The 21,280-nt window shown below is 45.6% G+C and overlaps 1 protein-coding gene across 1 annotated transcript in view; it reads right to left on the bottom strand.

The window, feature by feature from the left end:
• nbeab (neurobeachin b) overlaps positions 1–21,280 on the bottom strand; it is a 342,438-nt gene that overhangs the window by 208,764 nt on the left and 112,394 nt on the right. Inside the window, exons 16-29 of the mRNA XM_066660786.1 lie at positions 20,835–20,932; positions 19,717–19,809; positions 17,023–17,131; positions 16,833–16,914; positions 15,486–15,609; positions 13,833–14,025; positions 12,639–13,607; positions 8,351–8,568; positions 8,002–8,155; positions 7,646–7,654; positions 5,443–5,623; positions 4,534–4,658; positions 4,252–4,359; positions 3,811–3,979 (exon numbers count right to left, since the gene is read on the bottom strand). Coding sequence (XP_066516883.1) covers positions 3,811–3,979; positions 4,252–4,359; positions 4,534–4,658; positions 5,443–5,623; positions 7,646–7,654; positions 8,002–8,155; positions 8,351–8,568; positions 12,639–13,607; positions 13,833–14,025; positions 15,486–15,609; positions 16,833–16,914; positions 17,023–17,131; positions 19,717–19,809; positions 20,835–20,932 — 2,632 coding nt within the window. The remainder of the gene's footprint in view (positions 1–3,810; positions 3,980–4,251; positions 4,360–4,533; positions 4,659–5,442; positions 5,624–7,645; positions 7,655–8,001; positions 8,156–8,350; positions 8,569–12,638; positions 13,608–13,832; positions 14,026–15,485; positions 15,610–16,832; positions 16,915–17,022; positions 17,132–19,716; positions 19,810–20,834; positions 20,933–21,280) is intronic.

Genomic DNA, 21,280 nt, shown 5'->3' with positions numbered 1-21,280 from the left:
TATTGTAGTTACAATAGAACTGACTCCACATTCAGGAGACCACAAAGTGCATGAAAGTAAACGCGGACCAAACGCGCTACAAAACTAAACAGCTCGAGTTGTAGAGGAGTTTCTAACAGTGAATAAAAATTAAAGACAAGGAAACCCATAAGAGCCCATGTTGATGTGTGTGACGGACCCTTTATGAGGTCAGGAAAGTTACCTAAACAGCTTTATCCTCTTTAAACCATGATGTCCAAATGCTTTAGTAACCTGTAATATTACACACGGCCCATTCTGATCACTTGAAAAATAAATAAATAAATAAAATACAACTTAAACTGTAAAAAAGGCTTCTTGCACACTCACCAAAACAAAGTCGTTGTGTTCATTCAGAAACTGTGTGTTTTTTAAGGTGGACTTTAAAGATGCTGAGCTTCTGAACAAACCCAGATGGAGGTGGAAGCACATAGAGAACACAGGTTTCTACGTCTACGTTCCCTTTAAGCGGAGAGTTTTTAGTAAATAGCTCTTTGCTCTGTTATATCCATTATGTCAATGTGTGATTATTAAGAGGGTGGAGAGGTTCTGGATAAGTCTTTCTGACTCTCGCCAAAGCTGTACAGCTAACCCAGGCCCTTTCAGATGTGACTGCCGAGCCAGTTGTTTACCAGATGTGTGCGCCTGTGATGAATACTCATGTGCTGTTTCTAACAAGGTCAGCGAGGTCCGACGATGCAGATAAAGAAAGCATCTGGACGTCAGCTTGGACACACTCGTCTGCCACATGCTGCGCTTTTGGTTTGTTTTTTGCCTGAAATGCATGAGGATGACACAGCCGTCCCTCTCTTTCTCTCTCTCTCTCTCTCTCTTTCTGTCTCACTCATAGCCTCTATGATCCCATTCTCCTCTGTTGGATTGCCTGCCTAATGGCCACTGACAGCTGGAGCTCAAAATAGCAACATCACCCCCTCTGTCCCCACACTCCAGCTCTGTCCATTTCTCTCTCTTCCTGTTCATACATTATTTGATCCAGAGTTTGTCAACTCTGTTTGTCGTTTGAAGGAGATTGTCCATGGTGTGCCCTTTGCAGCCTTAAAAGCAAGTTTTCCCACTGTTACAAGCCTTCAAATGGGTTAAAAATGGGTTAAGAGCAATATGTTTACAGTATTTGCAGTGTTATTTATTTACTGATTTATTTATTTATATATGGATTAGCAGTCGCAGTCACACAGCTCCAGGGTTCCGCTCCGGGTCACTGTCTGTGAGGAGATTGGTGTGTTCTCCCTGTGTCTGCGTGGGTTTCCTCCGGGTGACTGTCTGTGAGGAGTGTGGTGTGTTCTCCCTGTGTCTGCGTGGGTTTCCTCCGGGTGACTGTCTGTGAGTAGTGTGGTGCGTTCTCCCTGTGTCTGCGTGGGTTTCCTCCAGGTGACTGTGAGGAGTGTGGTGTGTTCTCCCTGTGTCTGCGTGGGTTTCCTCTGGGTGACTGTCTGTGAAGAGTGTGGTGTGTTCTCCCTGTGTCTGCGTGGGTTTCCTCTGGGTGACTGTCTGTGAAGAGTGTGGTGTGTTCTCCCTGTGTCTGCGTGGGTTTCCTCTGGGTGACTGTCTGTGGGGAGTGTGGTGTGTTCTCCCTGTGCCTGCGTGGGTTACCTCCAGGTTACTGTTTGTGAGGAGTGTGGTGTCTTCTCCCTGTGCCTGCGTGGGTTTCCTCTGGGTGACTGTCTGTGAAGAGTGTGGTGTGTTCTCCCTGTGTCTGCGTGGGTTTCCTCTGGGTGACTGTCTGTGGGGAGTGTGGTGTGTTCTCCCTGTGCCTGCGTGGGTTACCTCCAGGTTACTGTTTGTGAGGAGTGTGGTGTCTTCTCCCTGTGCCTGCGTGGGTTTCCTCCGGGTGACTGTCTGTGAGAAGTGTGGTGTGTTCTCTCTGTGTCCGCGTGGGTTTCTTCCGGGTGACTGTCTGTGAGAAGTGTGGTGTGTTCTCCCCGTGTCCGCGTGGGTTTCCTCCGGGTGCTCCGGTTTCCTCCCACAGTCCAAAAACACACGTTGGTAGGTGGATTTGTCATTCAAAAGTGTCCATAGGTGTGAGTGAATGTGTGCTTGCATACAGAGGAATTTGTTCTCTGCATTTAACCCAATCCATGCAGTGAAACACACATTTATGCACACGCTAGTGAACACTAGGGAGCAGTGAGCACATATGCCTGGTGTGGTGGGCAGCCCTAACCACAGCACCCGGGGAGCAGTTGGAGGTTAGGAACCTTGCTCAAGGGCACTTCAGTCATGACCTGCCGGCTCTGGGGGTTACACCGGCCCAGTTCCCTAACCACCAGGCCATGGCTGTCCTAACAATTATGTTGTTAATACATTAATAGTAATTAATAATGATTTATAACACAAAGATAGAATGGTCAACAGCGTCTGTGGTTTGCCAAATAGTGAACCCACATTCGTGTACACTGCTAAACCTCAGACTTTGCTGCATACTGACCTCACTTTGTGTTCTCCATCAGTCGACATTAACCCTGTGTGCTTTTGCACATTTTTGTTATGTTCAACCATTCAATTAATTAAATGTCCTTTAAAAACTGTACCAGTGTTACACAATTTCATATTGTGATAAATATCGCGATTGATCAAAACAAAATGATCCTGATAAAATCTGGTGACCTCAGAACCATGTGCAGCATCACATTTCACATATGGTTAATACTATGGCGATTAACTACAAATGTTTAGATACCCACTGTACCTTCTCTGAGACCACTGTTCTCCCTCCACCTCCAGCCAATCTCTTCCTTCATCACATTTCTTTTGAAGCTTACCAGCAACAGTCAAATGTTTGGGCACACCCACTAAGTAAGGGTTTCCTTTGTTTTGTGCCATTTTCCACATGTACAGTGCCAGTCAAAAGTTTGGACACACCTTCTCATTCGATGTTTTTTCTTTGTTTTTTTTTTATTATTTTCTACAGTGCAAATGAATACGGAAGACATTAAAACTATAGGACCACATATGGACTAGGAACACATATGGAATTACATAGTAAACAAAATATATGAGAAAGTATATTTATATTTTAGATTCTTCAAAGTAGCATTTGCTTTGACAACACTTTTGGGTTGTGCAGAGGTAGGGGCTGGTACACAGTTCTGTAGAGTGAATAGCCCTATTCCACCAATGAGTAATGACAAGATGTGTCCAAACTTTTGACTGGTACTGCATTTCATTCCTAAACATTTTAAAACTGAGTGGGAAGAAAATTTGATAAACCTGTCAGGTTCCATCAGCTCTCCTCTGTTTTTAAGTGTGACTGACACGCTCAGCCGAGCTCCTCAAAGCTGTCCAGAGTTCAGCGCCATGTGGCTTATTACCAAAAACCTGGGAATTCCCGAGGGTGGAGGCAGTGGAGCTGCAGGGAGAGTGAAGCGCTCCAATATCTCCGAATGTTTCTGAAGTACTGCCCCTCCAGTACTCAACATCAGAGAAGCTAATGTCTGAGAAGCCAGCCACTGCATCTTTTCTAACTGTTATTAATGCAACATCACTAGAGTTCAACATACTTGGAGGAGAGCACTAATGGTCCAGTTCCTTTATGCTGGCTAATAGACATGTGCTGGCATGTCTTTCTACAGTCACTCTCTCATCGTTTTATAGCTCTGTTTTAATTTAAAATGCTGCATACCTGCAAAGCTAACTATGTAGGGTGTAGAGGACAAGGGAGCTCAGTATGTATTGAGAAGCACCCAATATATAAATGTCTGGTGATACTTTAAATAAGCTCTTAATGATATCAGTGTGTTGTATGAAGGTACCTCTACATTATTGGAGCTGTACCTGTGCTCGTGGGGGAGTTGATTTCCTGCCGAATGCTCCTCCCTGATTGGTTGATGACCCTGGATGTCTCCCGCTGAGGCTCCAGGATGTCCCGGTACTTAGACACCATCAGGACAGAGATGAAGTACACCACGGCAAGGGCCAGGAACTGAGCCTGTTTACCATCATCCTGTATACACACACACACACACACACACACACACACACACACACACACAATTTCAAATCTCATCTAGGACGAGGTCAAACAAGGAAGCTTAGCTCTTGGAGTTTTCTTGGAGAAAAGTGACAACTCTGAATATTAACAGACATAAACCGAGAGCAAGCCAAGCACGATATTATCAGAATAATATAAACACATCCTTTATAGGCCAGTGCAGTCAGTATAGTTTATAGGGGAGTGCTCTATAAATTGTGCGTACGGTTTCCGTTTTTACTCACGACATCTCGGAAAACAACCGCACGCAGACGATTGATGTCCACGTCCTGCAGGAGGCGGTCAGGGTCCATGATGGGGGACAGATTACTGGGGAAGTTCTCTATGGCCGTCTGCAGCAGAAAAAGAAATAGCACTAGTCCATCTTCTTAAACTAGCAGTAAGTCTGTAAGCAGTTCTGTGCTAGCTGTATTTTAAATACATGGCTGCCCCCATGTGGACTTTGAAAAGTTCAGAAAAGCTTCATTAAGAAGCATACACGATCAGTGAATTAGAGGAACGTTGACCTTGCCGGTTGCTGTTGAGGTCTGCAGTCCCTCCAGAGACTTCACACTGGACAAAGAGGACTTGAAACCTCTGTCCCTTTGACGCTGTCTACACTCCAAACAACTCCTCACAGCCACACAACATACTGAGAGAGAGAGAGAGAGAGAGAGAGAGAGAGAGACAGAGAGACAGAGAGACGGAGAGAAAAAAAAATCAGGGCATTTGTCTTGAACACACAAACTTATCTTTGAGGTACGATTAACCTGTCCATAAGTGTTACTTGCTCAGCCCCAACCTTAACCTTTAACCTAACTTTAACCCTAAGCCTAACCTTAAAGCAACTTGTGGTCCCCACAATGTAATGTATTCCTGATACACACACACACACACACACACACACAAAAAAGAGACAGACACAAACAAAGACACACCCAGACACAGGCAGATAGACAGACACAGACAAACACAGACAGACAGATAGACACAGGCAGACAGACAGACACAGGCAGATAGACAGACAGAAAGACACAGACAGGCAGACAGACACAGACAGGCAGACAGACACAGGCAGACAGACACAGACAGAAAGACAGACACAGGCAGACAGACAGGCAGACACAGACAGACACAGGCAGACAGACACAAGCAGACAGACAGACACGGACAGACAGACAGACACAGACACGCAGACAGACACAGGCAGACAGACACAGGCAGACAGACACAGACAGGCAGACAGACAAACAGACACAGGCAGACACAGGGAGACAGACAGACACGGACACACAGACAGACACAGACACGCAGACAGACACAGACACGCAGACAGACACAGATAGACACAGACAGACAGACACAAGCAGGCAGACAGAAACAGACAGACACAGACACGCAGACAGACACAGGCAGATACAGACATAAACCCTGACCGAGTCTGAGGCACTGGCGCATCAGTCCTCCAGACGACATGTTTTTCTCAGCCTCAATCTCGCTGAAGTTGAGGGAGCTGGCGAACACCAACACGTCCACCATGGACATCAGCCGGGTCAGGAAAGTGACCGCCATCTCAGAGGACATGCCTTGGGTCACCTCAATCCCTTCCAACTCCGACTGGCACACACACACACACACACACACACACAAATACATCACAGTAATATCAAATTCTGACAGTATTTTATTGTGCACAGGAAACGTTCATACATCAATGTCACTGCTGTACTGATGAGTGTCCAAATAGTATCTGGACAGTGATGGTCCTATGGGTGACCCATTCAAATGATGGATGTGTTCCTTTCTAACTATAGAAACAGATTATACAGATCCATAGTGACTCAGTATTGCAGCTGTTTCCGATGATGTGTCCAATGAGTGTGTGCTCTGTGCCATTGTTATGGTATTGTTGCTCATCTGTACATTTTTACAGAATCTGGCCCAATAGGAAAGCTCCAAATGTACTTTACTTTCCAGAGACATCATACTAAACTACAATAGCCTTACGTAACCATTCAGACACATGAGATTATGTCACATTCCGCTGTATATAGCCACCTATACATCCTCAGCCGGTTACTCTATGAATCTTAATGTGTTTAAAAATATATCTCATCATATTCCTCCACCTATGGGAGAACCTGGATGCCACTCAAGCAAATGAAGCATCTTTTCCATCAGTGTTTTCCAAGCACGAAGCTGTTGCCTCTTTCATACAGTTACGCCTTTCAGTTCTGCTGCGACTGATGATGCACAAGCCTCCATTACAGTGTTTTCTTCTGTCGTACTGCTAATGCTAATGAAGTGCAGTGGGAGGAGTCTGCATTTGGAGTGAGAAAGACGAAGGAGTAATAGTCATAACACCAGGTTTCATGATATTTCCATAATATTTAGGAATATTTCATATTTCTTCTGTCTGCTTTCCCACTGTTTGTCAATGGTCAGGACCCTCACAGGATCACCACAGAGCAGGTGTAATTTGGGCGGCGGATTGCCCTCAGTGCTGCAGTGACACTGGGGGCAAGGTGGTGGTGTGTGTTGAGCTGGTACGAGTGGATCAGACCCAGCAGTGTTGCTAGAGCTTTTAAACCCCTCCATGTCACTGCTGGACTGAGAATAGTCCACTAACTAAAATTAGTTTTACAGGCCATTTTAGCCAGAAGTTATCACATATTTAATACACATTGTACAGCCCCTGGACTCCAGCCGCCTAACGACTGCCACAGCCTTCTCCACTCCTTCATCGACTGGTCTAAACTTTTGATCAATGGCACCTACTCTGAGAATATTAAGTGACTCTGCCCTGAAAAGAACTGCTTACAAAACTGACTGGCATCTTTCGTCTGCGCTCCGGAGAACAAATGAATATGAATGAGTTTTCTCCTGTAGGACAAATGAAAACAAAAGAACCGTCTCCCAGAACAGGTTCATCTGTGTGGTTCAGGAGCCTGTCATGATTCGTGGGCGCTATGTGAATATGGATTTATGGAGGATGACGTTCACATATCTTCACTGTCAGAACTTTATAGTCAGTTTTGTTGTTTTATTTTTTTCCCACATGATGATTCTCCACGTGCCTTTGATTAATGTTTACATTTGGTCTGAAATACGACGACAAAAGCAATGAATGCAGTTGACTTTGAATCGGAACAAACTTCTAGTCAAATTTTAAGGATGTATTTATTTCTCTTCTTTTAAAGTTGCCACATTCTGTTTAAGAATAGAACAAACTAAAATATATTAAAAATGTAAATGTTTGGGCGGCACGGTGCTGCAGCAGGTAGTGTCGCAGTCACACAGCTCCAGGGGCCTGGAGGTTGTGGGTTCGATTCCTGCTCCGGGTGACTGTCTGTGAGGAGTGTGGTGTGTTCTCCCTGTGTCTGAGTGGGTTTCCTCCGGGTGCTCCAGTTTCCTCCCACAGTCCAAAAACACACGTTGATACGTGGATTGGCGACTCAAAAGTGTCCGTAGGTGTGAGTGAATGTGTGTGTGTTGCCCTGAGAAGGACTGGCGCCCCCTCCAGGGTGTATTCCCACCTTGCGCCCAATGATTCCAGGTAGGCTCTGGACCCACCGCGACCCTGAACTGGATAAGGGTTACAGATAATGAAAGAATGAATGTAAATGTTTGGGTACTAACCTTGGTATTCTGAAAGGTACAGGAATAGAGAGGGAAAGAAAACAGTGTTAGTAGCGGTACACTGAGACAGGAGGAGATAAGTAGTAGCTATGGTCAAAAGCCACGCATTACTTTTTGATTTATTTATTTATTTTTTTTTTTCTGGATACAAACAGGCTTAATAGCTATATCCTATAAACGTATATAAATAAAGGTATTTAACCAAGCCTCTCTCATTTTTTACATGTTTAAATCACTTATGTTGCTAGTGGTTACTATCTCCAGTTCTGACTTTTTAAAGAGCTATTCCTTTAGAGAATAAACATTAAGGTTGTACTAATGGCTGGCCACCAGGAGATGGAGCTAGTGTCACTTACAGATGGAGAGGTGGCGGCAGAGAGCAGAGGCAGGATCCCTCCACACGCGATGATGATGTTGTCCACCATCTGAGAGATGAGATGAATTGTGTTGTGGACAAAGATGATGTTTTCGTTACTGTTCACAAAGTCCATCACTGACTTAGTGGAGTGGCTGTGTGTGGGAAAGAGGGACAGATAGAGAGAGAGAGAGAGAGAGAGAGAGAGAGAGAGACTTCATTCTTTCCAGAACTAATGACTTAAATGTAAATAAGAATAAAAGTTCAACCTAACACTTTATAACAAGTATAACTGCGATAGTTCAATACATATGATTCTGAAGGAATAATGACGGCATAAGCAAACTGACCTCCTCCAGACATGGACATCTGCCTCGAGAGCGAAGAGCAGGTCAGTGAGTAAGCGCTGGTGCATGGGTGACCATTTAAACTCTGGGATGCGGAACATGGTGGTCCGAGGTCCAGGGCTAAATTGTCGTCTCTGCTCTTCTGTCATGGGCATGGCCCTAAAGCCCAGGTCCACTCGCATGTCCCTGTCCATCTGACCACTGACGTGGCCATGGATACCCTGGAAGAGCATGGAATATTTCTCAGAAGAATAGAAACTGAAGAACTGAACAGTCGTCGGACACCTGCTGAGGAATGGATGTGCACCATCAGCCTTACAGCTCAGGATGGTTGCTTTGAAGGACATGCTTGAAGATGTTAGAGAGCGTAGGCTCATGTGCAGCAGCTTCAGACAGTTGTTCGTTTCATTGTATGTCATTCAAAGACAATTTTACAAACTGTGTGCAGCAATTAATAGGGTTAATAATGTGGAGGCCTCTTAAAAATAGTTGTTATTCCCTAAATAAATAGGTGTCTAATAATGTATGGACAAATAGTGTATGTATGTAAATGTAAATGAGCTCTCTTCTCATTGGCTAGCCTTTATTATACAGTTGAGGTGTACACAGTCTGAGTTCAACCATTAGAATCATATTATGAACCACTATAACTTTCATATAAAGCATAATATTATAATAATAACTGTCCACCATAAAAAATTTAAAAAATAAAAAAAGGCTGATTCTTTTTAAATAATACATTCTGTAAAATGGTAAATTCTGTAAAATAATGAATTCCTGCTCTGGGTGACACCGGGTCTGTGAGGAGTGTGGTGTGTTCTCCCTGGGTCTGCATGGGTTTCCTCTGGGTGACTGTCTGTGAGGAGTGTGGTGTGTTCTCCCTGTGTCTGCGTGGGTTTCCTCCGGGTGACTGTCTGTGAGGAGTGTGGTGTGTTCTCCCTGTGTCTGCGTGGGTTTCCTCCGGGTGACTGTCTGTGAGGAGTGTGGTGTGTTCTCCCTGTGTCTGCGTGGGTTTCCTCCGGGTGACTGTTTGTGAGAAGTGTGGCGTGTTCTCCCTGTGTCTGCGTGGGTTTCTTCCGGGTGACTGTCTGTGAGGAGTGTGGCGTGTTCTCCCTGTGTCTGCGTGGGTTTCCTCCGGGTGACTGTCTGTGAGGAGTGTGGTGTGTTCTCCCTGTGTCTGCGTGGGTTTCCTCCGGGTGACTGTTTGTGAGAAGTGTGGCGTGTTCTCCCTGTGTCTGCGTGGGTTTCTTCCGGGTGACTGTCTGTGAGGAGTGTGGTGTGTTCTCCCTGTGTCTGCGTGGGTTTCCTCCGTGTGACTGTTTGTGAGAAGTGTGGCGTGTTCTCCCTGTGTCTGCGTGGCTTTCCTCCGGGTGACTGTGTGTGAGGAGTGTGGTGTGTTCTCCCTGTGTCTGCGTGGGTTTCCTCCGGGTGACTGTTTGTGAGAAGTGTGGCGTGTTCTCCCTGTGTCTGCGTGGGATTCTTCCGGGTGACTTTCTGTGAGGAGTGTGGTGTGTTCTCCCTGTGTCGGCATGGGTTTCCTCCAGGTGACTGTCTGTGAGGAGTGTGGTGTGTTCTCCGTGTCTGCGTGGGTTTCCTCCGGGTGATTGTCTGTGAGGAGTGTGGTGTGTTCTCTCTTTGTCTGCATGGGTTTCCTCCGGGTGACTGTCTGTGAGGAGTGTGGTGTGTTCTCCCTGTGTCTGCGTGGGTTTCCTCCGGGTGACTGTTTGTGAGAAGTGTGGCGTGTTCTCCCTGTGTCTGCGTGGGTTTCCTCCGGGTGACTGTCTGTGAGGAGTGTGGTGTGTTCTCCCTGTGTCTGCGTGGGTTTCCTCCGGGTGACTGTTTGTGAGAAGTGTGGCGTGTTCTCCCTGTGTCTGCGTGGGTTTCTTCCGGGTGACTGTCTGTGAGGAGTGTGGTGTGTTCTCCCTGTGTCTGCATGGGTTTCCTCCAGGTGACTGTCTGTGAGGAGTGTGGTGTGTTCTCCGTGTCTGCGTGGGTTTCCTCCGGGTGATTGTCTGTGAGGAGTGTGGTGTGTTCTCTCTTTGTCTGCATGGGTTTCCTCCGGGTGACTGTCTGTGAGGAGTGTGGTGTGTTCTCCCTGTGTCTGCGTGGGTTTCCTCCGGGTGATTGTCTGTGAGGAGTGTGGTGTGTTCTCTATGTGTCTGCATGGGTTTCCTCCGGGTGACTGTCTGTGAGGAGTGTGGTGTGTTCTCTCTGTGTCTGCGTGGGTTTCCTCCGGGTGACTGTCTGTGAGGACTGTGGTGTGTTCTCCCTGTGTCTGTGTGGGTTTCCTCCGGGTGACTGTCTGTGAGGACTGTGGTGTGTTCTCTCTGTGTCTGTGTGGGTTTCCTCCGGGTGACTGTCTGTGAGGAGTGTGGTGTGTTCTCTCTGTGTCTGTGTGGGTTTCCTCCGGGTGACTGTCTGTGAGGAGTGTGGTGTGTTCTCCCTGTGTTTGTGTAGGTTTCCTCTGGGTGCTCCGGTTTCCTCCCTCAGTCCAAAAACACACATTGGTAGGTGAATTGGTGACTCAAAAGTGTTCGTAGGTGTGAGTGTGTGAGTGAATGTATGTGTCTGTGTGTGTTGCCCTGTGAAGGACTGGCGCCCCCTCCAGGGTGTATTTCTGCCTTCGCCCAGTGATTCCGGGTAGCCTCTGGACCCACCGCAACCCTAAACTAGGTAAGGGTTACAGATAATGAAGGAATGAAAAAGATTCACTCACTCACACACTAAAAAAATGATGGTTCTACAAAGTTTTATAGTAAAGAAAATGGTTCTATATAGAACCCAGAAAGTTTGAAGGACCTTTTGCATTATTGAAGGGTTCTTTGCATCATGAATGGGGTTCTTTAGATTGAAGGAGAATGTGCTATAGATGCTTGTATATGGCACCTTTTAGAAAACGGTTCTATAGAGAACAAAAACAAGCTTCAGATCCTAACAATTGAACAAGTATTTTTGGTGCCATTTATATGCAAAGAACAATCTAATCATGCAAAAGTGTTCTTTAACTGTTCAGAGTTCTATATAGAACCATTTTCTTTACTAAAGAACCCTTGTTGAACCAACATTTTTAAGTGTGTAGTTTTAGTCCTCAGATTTTAAAGGAGCAGCTCGTTCAAAAGTTGAGGGGAAGCGTAAGGAGCATAGATTTTTTTTTTACTGTTAGCACTGCTTGGCTGTTCCCTCACGGCACAGAAACACTGCTGCCTGCTGCTGAAGTAATTCAATCGTCTGCCCTCACACCTCTCAACACCACTCACACTAAACATGAACACTCCAACACAAATCAGGAACTCTACAGCTGCCCTGCCCCCAGAGACCTCCGCTACAAGACACGAGGAGTGCATCCTTAGAAAAACAAGGCTGTAGTCTAAGAATCCGTATAGTGACTGATACACTGACGTCCATTCCATTCTAACACTCAGCAGGTTGACTCTTAAAGTGCAGTCACAAACTGGGTTCCTCTGGGAAGGCTTTCTACAAGATGCTGGAACATGACGGCATTGCTGAGGTCAGGTGCTGAGGCTGAGGGATTAGCGCTGAATCAAAAAAAACAAAAAACCCATTGCAACTCGTCACCACGGTAATGGATGGACGTCCATCAGAACTGGGGAGTTTAGACTCAAGTGCAGCTACTCCAGAGTGTTTGATTGCAGGTCATGCTTTTCCCCCAGTAATCCTGTGTCCACCTTAAAGTACCCCAGTTGGGTAATTAGAAGGGATGGAAACAAACTTTCAGCCTGAAGAGTGTACATTACAGAACACAGGACGGTGCAGGCTGTAAAAAGCGGAGGAAAAGCAGCTGGGGGCTCAAAGTAGGTCAAAAAAAAAAAAGAACCCAAGGCCTTAAATTGGAAATGAGGAAATTATGCAATGGAAGGAGGCGACTAAAAATAGCCTCTAACACACACTCACTTCTGTTAATGCCATTCCTCTAAGAGAGCTGAGTGACCTTTTCGCGAAGGGCAAGACGCTAAGTAAACCTTTCACCGCGAACGAACTTAACCTACTGCGCGTCTATGGTTTGAGTCAAAAGTTTGGACACACCGGCTATTTATAAATATGCATGGTCATGGTTTCTTTATCAATTTGGATTAGAGGGGACCTATCAAGGAAAAAAAAATCATTATAAAATAATAAACACATTTTTCAGTGCATGCACACCCATAGGAGGAGAATGCTGCTGTGGTGTTTGATCCTTGTGGTATGTTGGCCAAAGCTTGTCACCAACGTTTCAGACCCTGGAACATTTGACAAGCAGTGGACGGTAGTGTGCAAAAGGGGTCATACTCACCTGTGTGGTGGTAGTAGTCTGGATCTTTTTGATCTCCTTCTCCTTGCCATCGTCAGACCTTTCCGTGTCCGAGGTGGTGCTGGTGGCATCCTGCCCATTTTTCCCCCCAGAAGTCTCCACTTCTGGAGCTGCTCCCTCAGCCTGCTCAGAACCTTTGGTGGCACTCTCTGCTTGGGAGGAAGAGGAGCCAAAAGCCCCTAGAGGAGGTTGGATCTTGAAGCATTCCTCCAAAGCTCCAGGCCTGGAGGCCATATCTGACCCTCCAGCCATGTGGGCCAGCAGGCCCAGGTCGCTGGTGCTAGTGTGGACCTGGGGCTGTCCACCTGGAAGTGGCAAGGGCTCCGATGGTGTTATCTCAGGCAGCAGATTCTCTGCCTTGGTGCCCACTGGAGAGAAAAGGAAGGTGCTACTGCTGGGCACTGCGTCTTTGTCCTCGGCCAGTGAGATCAACGGACCGCAATTTTTGTCCTCCAGGCTGGATTTGGGAACCAGGACATCGTTCACGTTGTTGTTGAGCTTCTCCACAGCAGCTGAGTACACGTTGTCCAGCAGGGAGTCCACCTCCACCAGACTGCCATTACCTGTCACACCCAGAGACTCTGGAGAGAGGTCCATGTCGTCCAGCTTGACCTCAGTGGCCTCAACCTTCTCAGCCTTAATGTCCACCAGAAGGTCATGGACCTCGACTCTCACTCCTGAGACCGGGTTCTCCACTTCAGGCACTTTGGCCTCAGCCAGGAGGTTCCGGCCGGGTTCGGCAGTCTCAGGATCATCCGCTTCGCTCTCGGGGGTTTGGGTTTGAGAGTTGTCGTCCAGCTCCAGAGTGCCCTTGATGGCAGAAGCCTGGGCCGAAAGGCCGGATATGGTGCTTACCAGTCCTTTCTTGCCCTTCTTGATGTTCTCCTCTTCCTGCCGTTGGTACTCCTCATACATCTTGGCTAAATACTCCTTATGGGCTTCGTAAGTCACCTGCGGCAAAAGGAACAGATGGTTTGGAGAGGAGGTTCATTATTTAATGCTAAATTATAAAGTATAATTACAGGCCTCGCTGAATAATCAACACGCCCGATACTGCTGACTGTCTAACTCTGACGAAATAATGAGGAAAGCTGTTTATTTCAGCATCCCGAAGAAGTACCCTCGATGTCCACTAGAGGGCATTGGTTTGAGACCATCTGCAGGGAGTGCACTTACTTTGGAGTGGGCAATGGACAGAGTGTCCACCCACACCCTCCAGCCGCCCCACTCGTGTTTGATGGCATGGTACAGCAGGATGCGGAAGATGTTGTACACCATCTCCGTGATCTTCTGCTCTTCAGAGTTTTTGGGGTTGATGTAGCCGAGCGAGAACATCCAGTCCTGCCACACGGAGCACTGTAGGAGACACCTAATGCAGGAGAGACATAACACAGTCGCCCAGTTACTCACACACTCACACCTGGGGGCAATTTCACACACTCACCCAGTCAATCACATACTCACACCTGTCGACAGTTCACACACTCAACCCAGTCACTCACAAACACACACATGTGGACAGCACACACACACACACACACATACACACTCACATCTGTGGACAGTTGTACACACTCACCCAGTCACTCACACACACACACACACACACACACACACTCATGCCTGTGGTGGATTGTACACACTCGCCCAGTCACTCACACACCGTTGGACAGCTTTCCACACTCACCCATTCACTCACACACCCTTGGAGACTTTAACGCACTCACACAGTCATTTACACACACACACACACACACACACACACACACACACACACACACACACACACACACACATACCTTTGGACAGCTTCACACACTCACCCAGTCACTCACACAACAAGTCCACCTACCACCATTTTTTGACTCTTTAAAGAACCTGGAGCTCCTGGAGAAAACCCAAATAGATACAGAGAAAACACACTACCACCCCTACCCACCTCCCACACGCACACACCCACAGGCAGTGACCCTAGACAGAGTTTGAACACACAACCCCAAAAACACCGTGCAGCTCAGAGTATTTATAGTCAGACTCATCTAAGAAGGTGGTTGTGGAACACTGATGGTGCTCCATCACTCCAGAGAACCCGGTTCCACTGCTCCACATCCCAGTGCTGGGGGCTGGATACACCTCTAGCTGATTCTTGGCTTTGAGCTTGAAGAGAAGTGGTGTAAAACTGTACTGAGATCTATGCCACTGCTTGTTTATGCGTTGGCTCACAGGAGCAGTCTATACTGGCTATTTCTGTCAGTGGAAGAGAGGTTTTAGCTGGAGGCATCAGGTCAGTGTGAGTGGATAGAAATCCAGTCAAGCTGGCAGCGCTGATAGACATCCTCGAATAGCTGTCGGTGTGTGTGTGTGTGTGAGATTCTGGGAATCGCAGAGGTGCGGGAACAGAGCAGAACTGCTGGAGCATAAAGTGTTTAAGTGTGTCATTTTTTGCCATCGCTTTCTCTCTAATCTTAACGACGGAGACGATGAGGTGTGGAGATAAGAGCTTTCATCGCACATGCTGTGTGAGTGATGGAAAGCTTGACATCCGACAGAGCAAAGGACAGTGAGCCTGACGCGGCTGTCATAAGAATCAATCTGGCTCTGATACGCCCATGAGTATGTGAGTGTGAGTCTGAAACATCTGCTCCAAATGAAACCTGCAAGCATACCTCAAAGTCAAGTATGACTTAGCCACATGGGGGAGGTCCGTTAAATACAGAACATCAAGGTAGAACCTGGTCCTCACCCACTGATCCATTAATCAGGGGGTTAATTGTTCTGGTTATAGTATGGGGGAGTGACAAGGGGCAGCAGGAACGGGAATACCCTCACCGTCTGTTCTCTCGGCTGTTGCTGAAGAGCTTGATCATGTCGGACAGAAAGAGACGCCGCACCTCCATCAGCTCGCCGCTGGGCGTGGAGTTCTTCAGCAGAGTGGCCACCACCTTCAGGATCACTGCCCGACAACAACAGAGAGACAAGAGTTAAAGAGAACACCTCATGAGGCTCCCAAGTGGTCTAGGCATTGGCCTGTCAATGCTGAGTAACTGGGAGTCAAAAGCTAGACTCTTACTCAAATCAGATTTGTTTTGACTTCATATCACACAGATCTGATCTTTTCCAGTGCTGTGTGAACAGGACAAACCCAATTTGATCAAATCAGAAATGAGTCACTGTTATATGGGGTCCTAGATTGGATACATGCATCTGATTCATGAGCATGTGACCCTAATGTGAACAGCCAGATCAGATTTCTGTGCCCTTTTCCCTGTATGAATGCACCTAGACCTGTCATCTGAAAGAGGAATAGCAGTATGACTAAACAATAGTAGAGGGGAGGTTCAAGCCGTGTCCCTAATGGCACCATACTCACTACACTGTAGACAGATTATAAAATGAGAACTAGAATATAATTAAACAACATTATTGGAATGCAGAAACTGTTATTTTATGACCTATACTGTGCACTACGTAGGGTAGAGAAAGACATTTGTGATTTAGCCTCTCTTCATGCACAGCAGTAAAAGCCAGCTGTTTTTTCACTTTCTCACCCTAATCTTTCTCTCATCAAAGTGGCTCGGATTCTTACATTCGCCCATTTCCCCTGCTTCTGATGCTGACTTCAAAAACTGACCTTTCAATGACCATTCACAGACTACTATATACCCACCCCTCAACAGGTGCTGCTGTAACAATCTTAAAGTTTAAATCGTGTGGTTGAAAAATTTGAGGGGGGAGGGGTGATGGCTTCTTGCTTCCACCATTGGCTCATGAGCTGCTGAATTCCTTTTATTGGCTCATACTGACATATTTGCATGAATGGGGGCGTGCTTCATGTAAATGATATGAAAATGAGAGCCTACTGAGGTGTGGCTTAAGCAGACTCTCTTAAACAATAAGAGAGTTATTCCACTCTACTTTGACATTTCCTGAACCAGATGCAGAGAGGTTCACATGCCACTATATATATATATATATATGGGACTTTGACATTTCTTCCTCAGAGCTCCTTGTTCCTAAACTGTTCGGACAGTGCGTGCGATTCCACAGAGTTCAGAGAGTGACCGCTCCAAGACATTCAGAGAGCACTGTTTGGCATTTGCACTGAATGAAGTGGACCAGCTGTCATTATATTCAGCTGTAGAACAAAGGCGGGAACTGAGGAGCATCAAAGCTTACTCGGGTTCTGGATCTTCACAGTGGAGTCGGGTTCAGGGTGAGGCTTGTGAACAACCTGCGTACACACCTGCTCCGTCAGGATCTGAAGAGATAAGAGCCATGAGAGGTTTTTTTGGGAACAGTTTAAAGGGTGAATACAGTACCATGCAAAGGTTTGGGTAATGTATACTCTCTGCTGAAAGGGGGCTACCTCATACAGCGTGTTGTATGTCGTCACTGACACTGTGCTGGTGTGCAGCATGAGCCTCTCGCCTAGAAGTGTGAAGAGACTGTGCGTGTGCATGATTTCCACCTTCCTCCTGCGGAAGCACATGCCAAACACACACACACACACACACACACACACACACACACACATACACACACAAAATCACAGTGTGAAGGCAACAGGAAGAGGCCCAGATAGAAACAGAGCTCAGCACCTCGAGCGCAGTGCCAGGTGCCATCACTTTTTCGCAGCGACGCACAATAACAAATCAAGCCCCGTCTCCAGACACCACTCGGAGACACATTCGAGGAAAAGGAACAGCGTTCTCTGTGACAAACCGTAGAGTTCAGCAATGCAGCAGCATTAGAATGCAGAGGGCCTGCAGGCACTCAAAGACACTTGAGAAAAATGGCTGCAGTTCATCAGCCTACCATCACTGCACCCAACAAGCTCCAGAGCCTTCAAACACAACAGCCCTGCGCTTATTTATAAATAACTATGCAAACAGGACAAAGTGCCAGGCCATGATTTATACAGGCTCACAGCTAACTGCACCTCCAGCCTCCAAATGTCAATATAACACTGGCTTTAAAGCTTAAACAGCAGACCTGTTGGATATGAAGATTAGACCTGGTCCACCAGGCTGAAGGGCAGGTCTAGAGGTGTTAAAGCCAATTTGATTGAGTAAAAATTTAATCAGAGTGTGTTTATACTGTGCAACCTTGAGCCGTTATCAGAACTGTTATTTGAAGGAAATGATCATTATTCACTTATAGCACAGAAACACTGATGGACACAAGCTACTGCCATTTACTCCTACATACAGTTACAGTTTGGATGCTACACTCTCAGAAGAAAAGGCTACAGTAGAGGTCACTACACAGTTTAAATGTGGTTTTATAGTCCAGTTCTGTTCTCTAAAGGTATTTGATTTCATTATAAAACTGTGTTAAATACAAGAAAAATCCCTGGAGATGAATTGAGGCGTATGAAATTAAAACAATTATAAAATCTATATTTAATGTTGAATAAGGTACAATTATGTTCCTTAACTAAAGGCACTGAATATGTGTCCTTCAGGGTACCACAACAGAGACAGTTTTCTGACAGTGTACAGGCTTCAGACAGTCATTTTGAACAGTCCAAGGGCCAACATATCAGAAAAGCCACAAAACAGAATTACATCTGATTGATTTTACATAATAAAATGCCTTTTACATAGTGTTCTCTGTTGTGAGTTGTTACACCTATGTGAAGCCCTCACTATAATCAGTCCTGATCTGTTTTTATTTTCTCTCTCATTTTGAAAAAATTCCCATCCAGATGAATACAAAAATGGCTGTACTCTCATGCCAGTCCAGTAGGGGGCCATAGTACCTCTTAAACAGGGTCTTCAAAACGCCACAAAGCAGGAGAGAAACATGGTGGTTTAATCTCAAATCACTCCATACTCCCTATATGTAGTGCACTTATTGAATCCAGTATGTAACAGTGCATTAAATATTTCCAATAAAGCATCATTTATATTTATTCATGTGTGGGAAACTGAAATCTAGTGCTAGCTGCATGTACACTGTAGTTTAATGACTTATGTACTTCACTATACAGTGAGGAGGTATTTGCATTTCAACCACAGAGAGGCACGCGTTTCCAAAAAGATCAGTTTATCTTCATCCACATGAGAACAGTAACAACGGCATTTTCAGAAATCTCTGTGCGTGTGTGTGTGTGTATGGCAAACATACCATCATGCACACCCATGTATCAATGCATACGAACACACACGCACAAGCATACGCTGCTTCTTCCCATCCATTTGTCTTATTTCTTATTCATCAGGCTTGAAGGACCCAATCATTTGCCCACCCATCGCCTGAAGCAGTGGAGGTCTGAGCAGAATGCAGAATAAGCTGAGAAGAAAAAGCATCTGGACTCCACTACACCAGCACTGGCTCATGACAAACTGCGCTACATGCCGAGTGTTAAAGGCCACAAATCTATTTCGCAGTCATCAGTGTGTAGTACAAGTTAAAGATGGCTCCGTTCTCTTAGACTCCAGCACTTCTAGGGTCAAGGCTGGCCCATAGGAATGCCATTCCCTCTGGATAATCTAGCAGAGACCATGGTCTGCATTCCAAATTTAATAAATAATTCCACCGGTGCTATCAAATTCCCACAATAAATCTAAATTAGAACAGAACATGTAGAAAAGTGCATATTGAGCCGCAACTAGTCACTAGCTTGAACTAATACACTTAAATATCAACATGTGCAAAAATATTTGTGCATATCAAAACAAACAGTAAGCCATTTGAATAAATAACAGACATTAGAGGAAATATACTGTTAATTACACGAGTTGCACCAACAATGACTAAATCACCAGTAGTTACACAGCTGTTACATAAGTTAACTACACCGTTATAACATACTATAAAATGAAAACAAAGCAACACACTATTTGAAACTGGTACATGTGGTATATGTACTTGATTAAAGAAGACCAGGTTTTCATTTGCTGTGAAATCGACAGGTCAAAATGCACTGAAGATCTTACAGAAAGTATCAGTACCCTTCACTGTTCACTTACAAAGACAAATATCCTGGGCACTGCAGGTTTTGTTAATCATTTATATTTCATACTCATGCAGATAAGTAGGAATTAAGATGACTCACTTGTGGCCCAAGTGCTTGAGGAAGTAGCCCAAAACTTTCAGTGCCTGCACTCGGATGCTTTCACTCTTGGACGCCAGCAGCTTGTAGACCACTCTGAATAAAGCGTAAGAGATAAGAACTTACAGTCACATGATAACACTTCATATTAAAAGTGCTGGTGTTGCCTGTACATACCCAGCTCCCTAGACCCTTAGTTAGCTCAAGGGGAGAAACAGGGAGAAACAGGGTGGGGATCAACTCTTACCCTGCAGAACCCAAAACTATTACCTGGAGTACAAAGTTCTTGACAGAGGGGGTGGTATGAATCATGTCTGTTTGACATTGGGAACCAGGATTAAACATTTGGTAGAGCACAGTTTACCAATGCCAGGCAAATGAGTGAGTATGTTACCGGTGAGGCACTCCCTAGCTTAAGGGCAAGGCCTCCTTGTTCCTCCAGGTTGGAGTTTCAGAGTTCCTCAGTGTCCAGGGGCTGGATGTGTGGCAGTGTAAGCAGATCAGTAGGAACCCCCACCCCACCAACTTCTTCTAACCAGCATCCAGTGATTTTGTTTTCTGTGTGCTGTAATTTGGTATTTATAATTTAAGACGTTAACTGGTACCTCTGTCTGAGTACCTTTGCATGTGTTGTCTATAGAATTGTATTTTCACATCAAGAGACATAAAGGTACTTTCATTTTCAAGGGTGTAGGCTAAAACCACCCTTCTGATTTAGCAGTGATCTAAATGCAAGGAAATGGTTTTTTTTTTATCCCAAAAACAAATAAATAAATAAAATAACGTCTCGGCCACAGAATGAGATTTGTCGGACGAGATAAAAGCGACGGTGTAATGCGGAGTGGGCGCATGCTGGCGTGAGCTCGCTTCATCGCAGCGATATCAACTAATACGTGCGAAAAGCAACACTGCGCCGGGGAAATAACTTCATCAAATCCATCCACATTTCATTAGTCAGACACATGGGGCAAAGGCTTGATCCTGCTTGTCAGGGATGAAATAAATATGGAAATATGAGAATATTCTTATGTAGATGAGGCTGAATAATTCATGCAGGCACACTCAGCAGTGAGAAAGATAGAGAGCCACAGCTAAGAATGATCTAACTCTTCTGCGCTCACCGGATGCCGTTCCTCTGGTCGAAGGCGGGGATCATGGACGCTGGGTGCTCGGACATCAGCGCCACCAACAGCTGAAGGACGTCATGGAGGTTCTCGTCCTGTTGAGGAAGACAGTTTAGACTGTGTCTTAAACCTAATCCAGGTGTCTGCAATCCGGAGCATTGCTATTGATATTTGGGTGACATTTCGATATGCATTCAGTTGATGTGATGATGTAATTACTTAATAATTACAACGTTTATTACACAAAGGACATACAAGTGTTTCATTTTAATGTCTTCTTAGATGCAATAATAACAACAAACAACAATAATAGAAGACTTGGATTGTAACGCACTCATGTCTAGCATTCTAAGTAGCCACACTAATCTTTCTGTTTCATTCTGCAACCCCATTGGCACAACAAAACCTCCCCTGTTCCTCCACTGCACTCTACAGGGAGGTAT

Source organism: Hoplias malabaricus, chromosome 1 (assembly GCF_029633855.1).
Source record: "Hoplias malabaricus isolate fHopMal1 chromosome 1, fHopMal1.hap1, whole genome shotgun sequence".
Lineage (NCBI taxonomy): Eukaryota > Metazoa > Chordata > Actinopteri > Characiformes > Erythrinidae > Hoplias > Hoplias malabaricus.
This window is presented reverse-complemented; position numbering and strand designations above follow the sequence as displayed.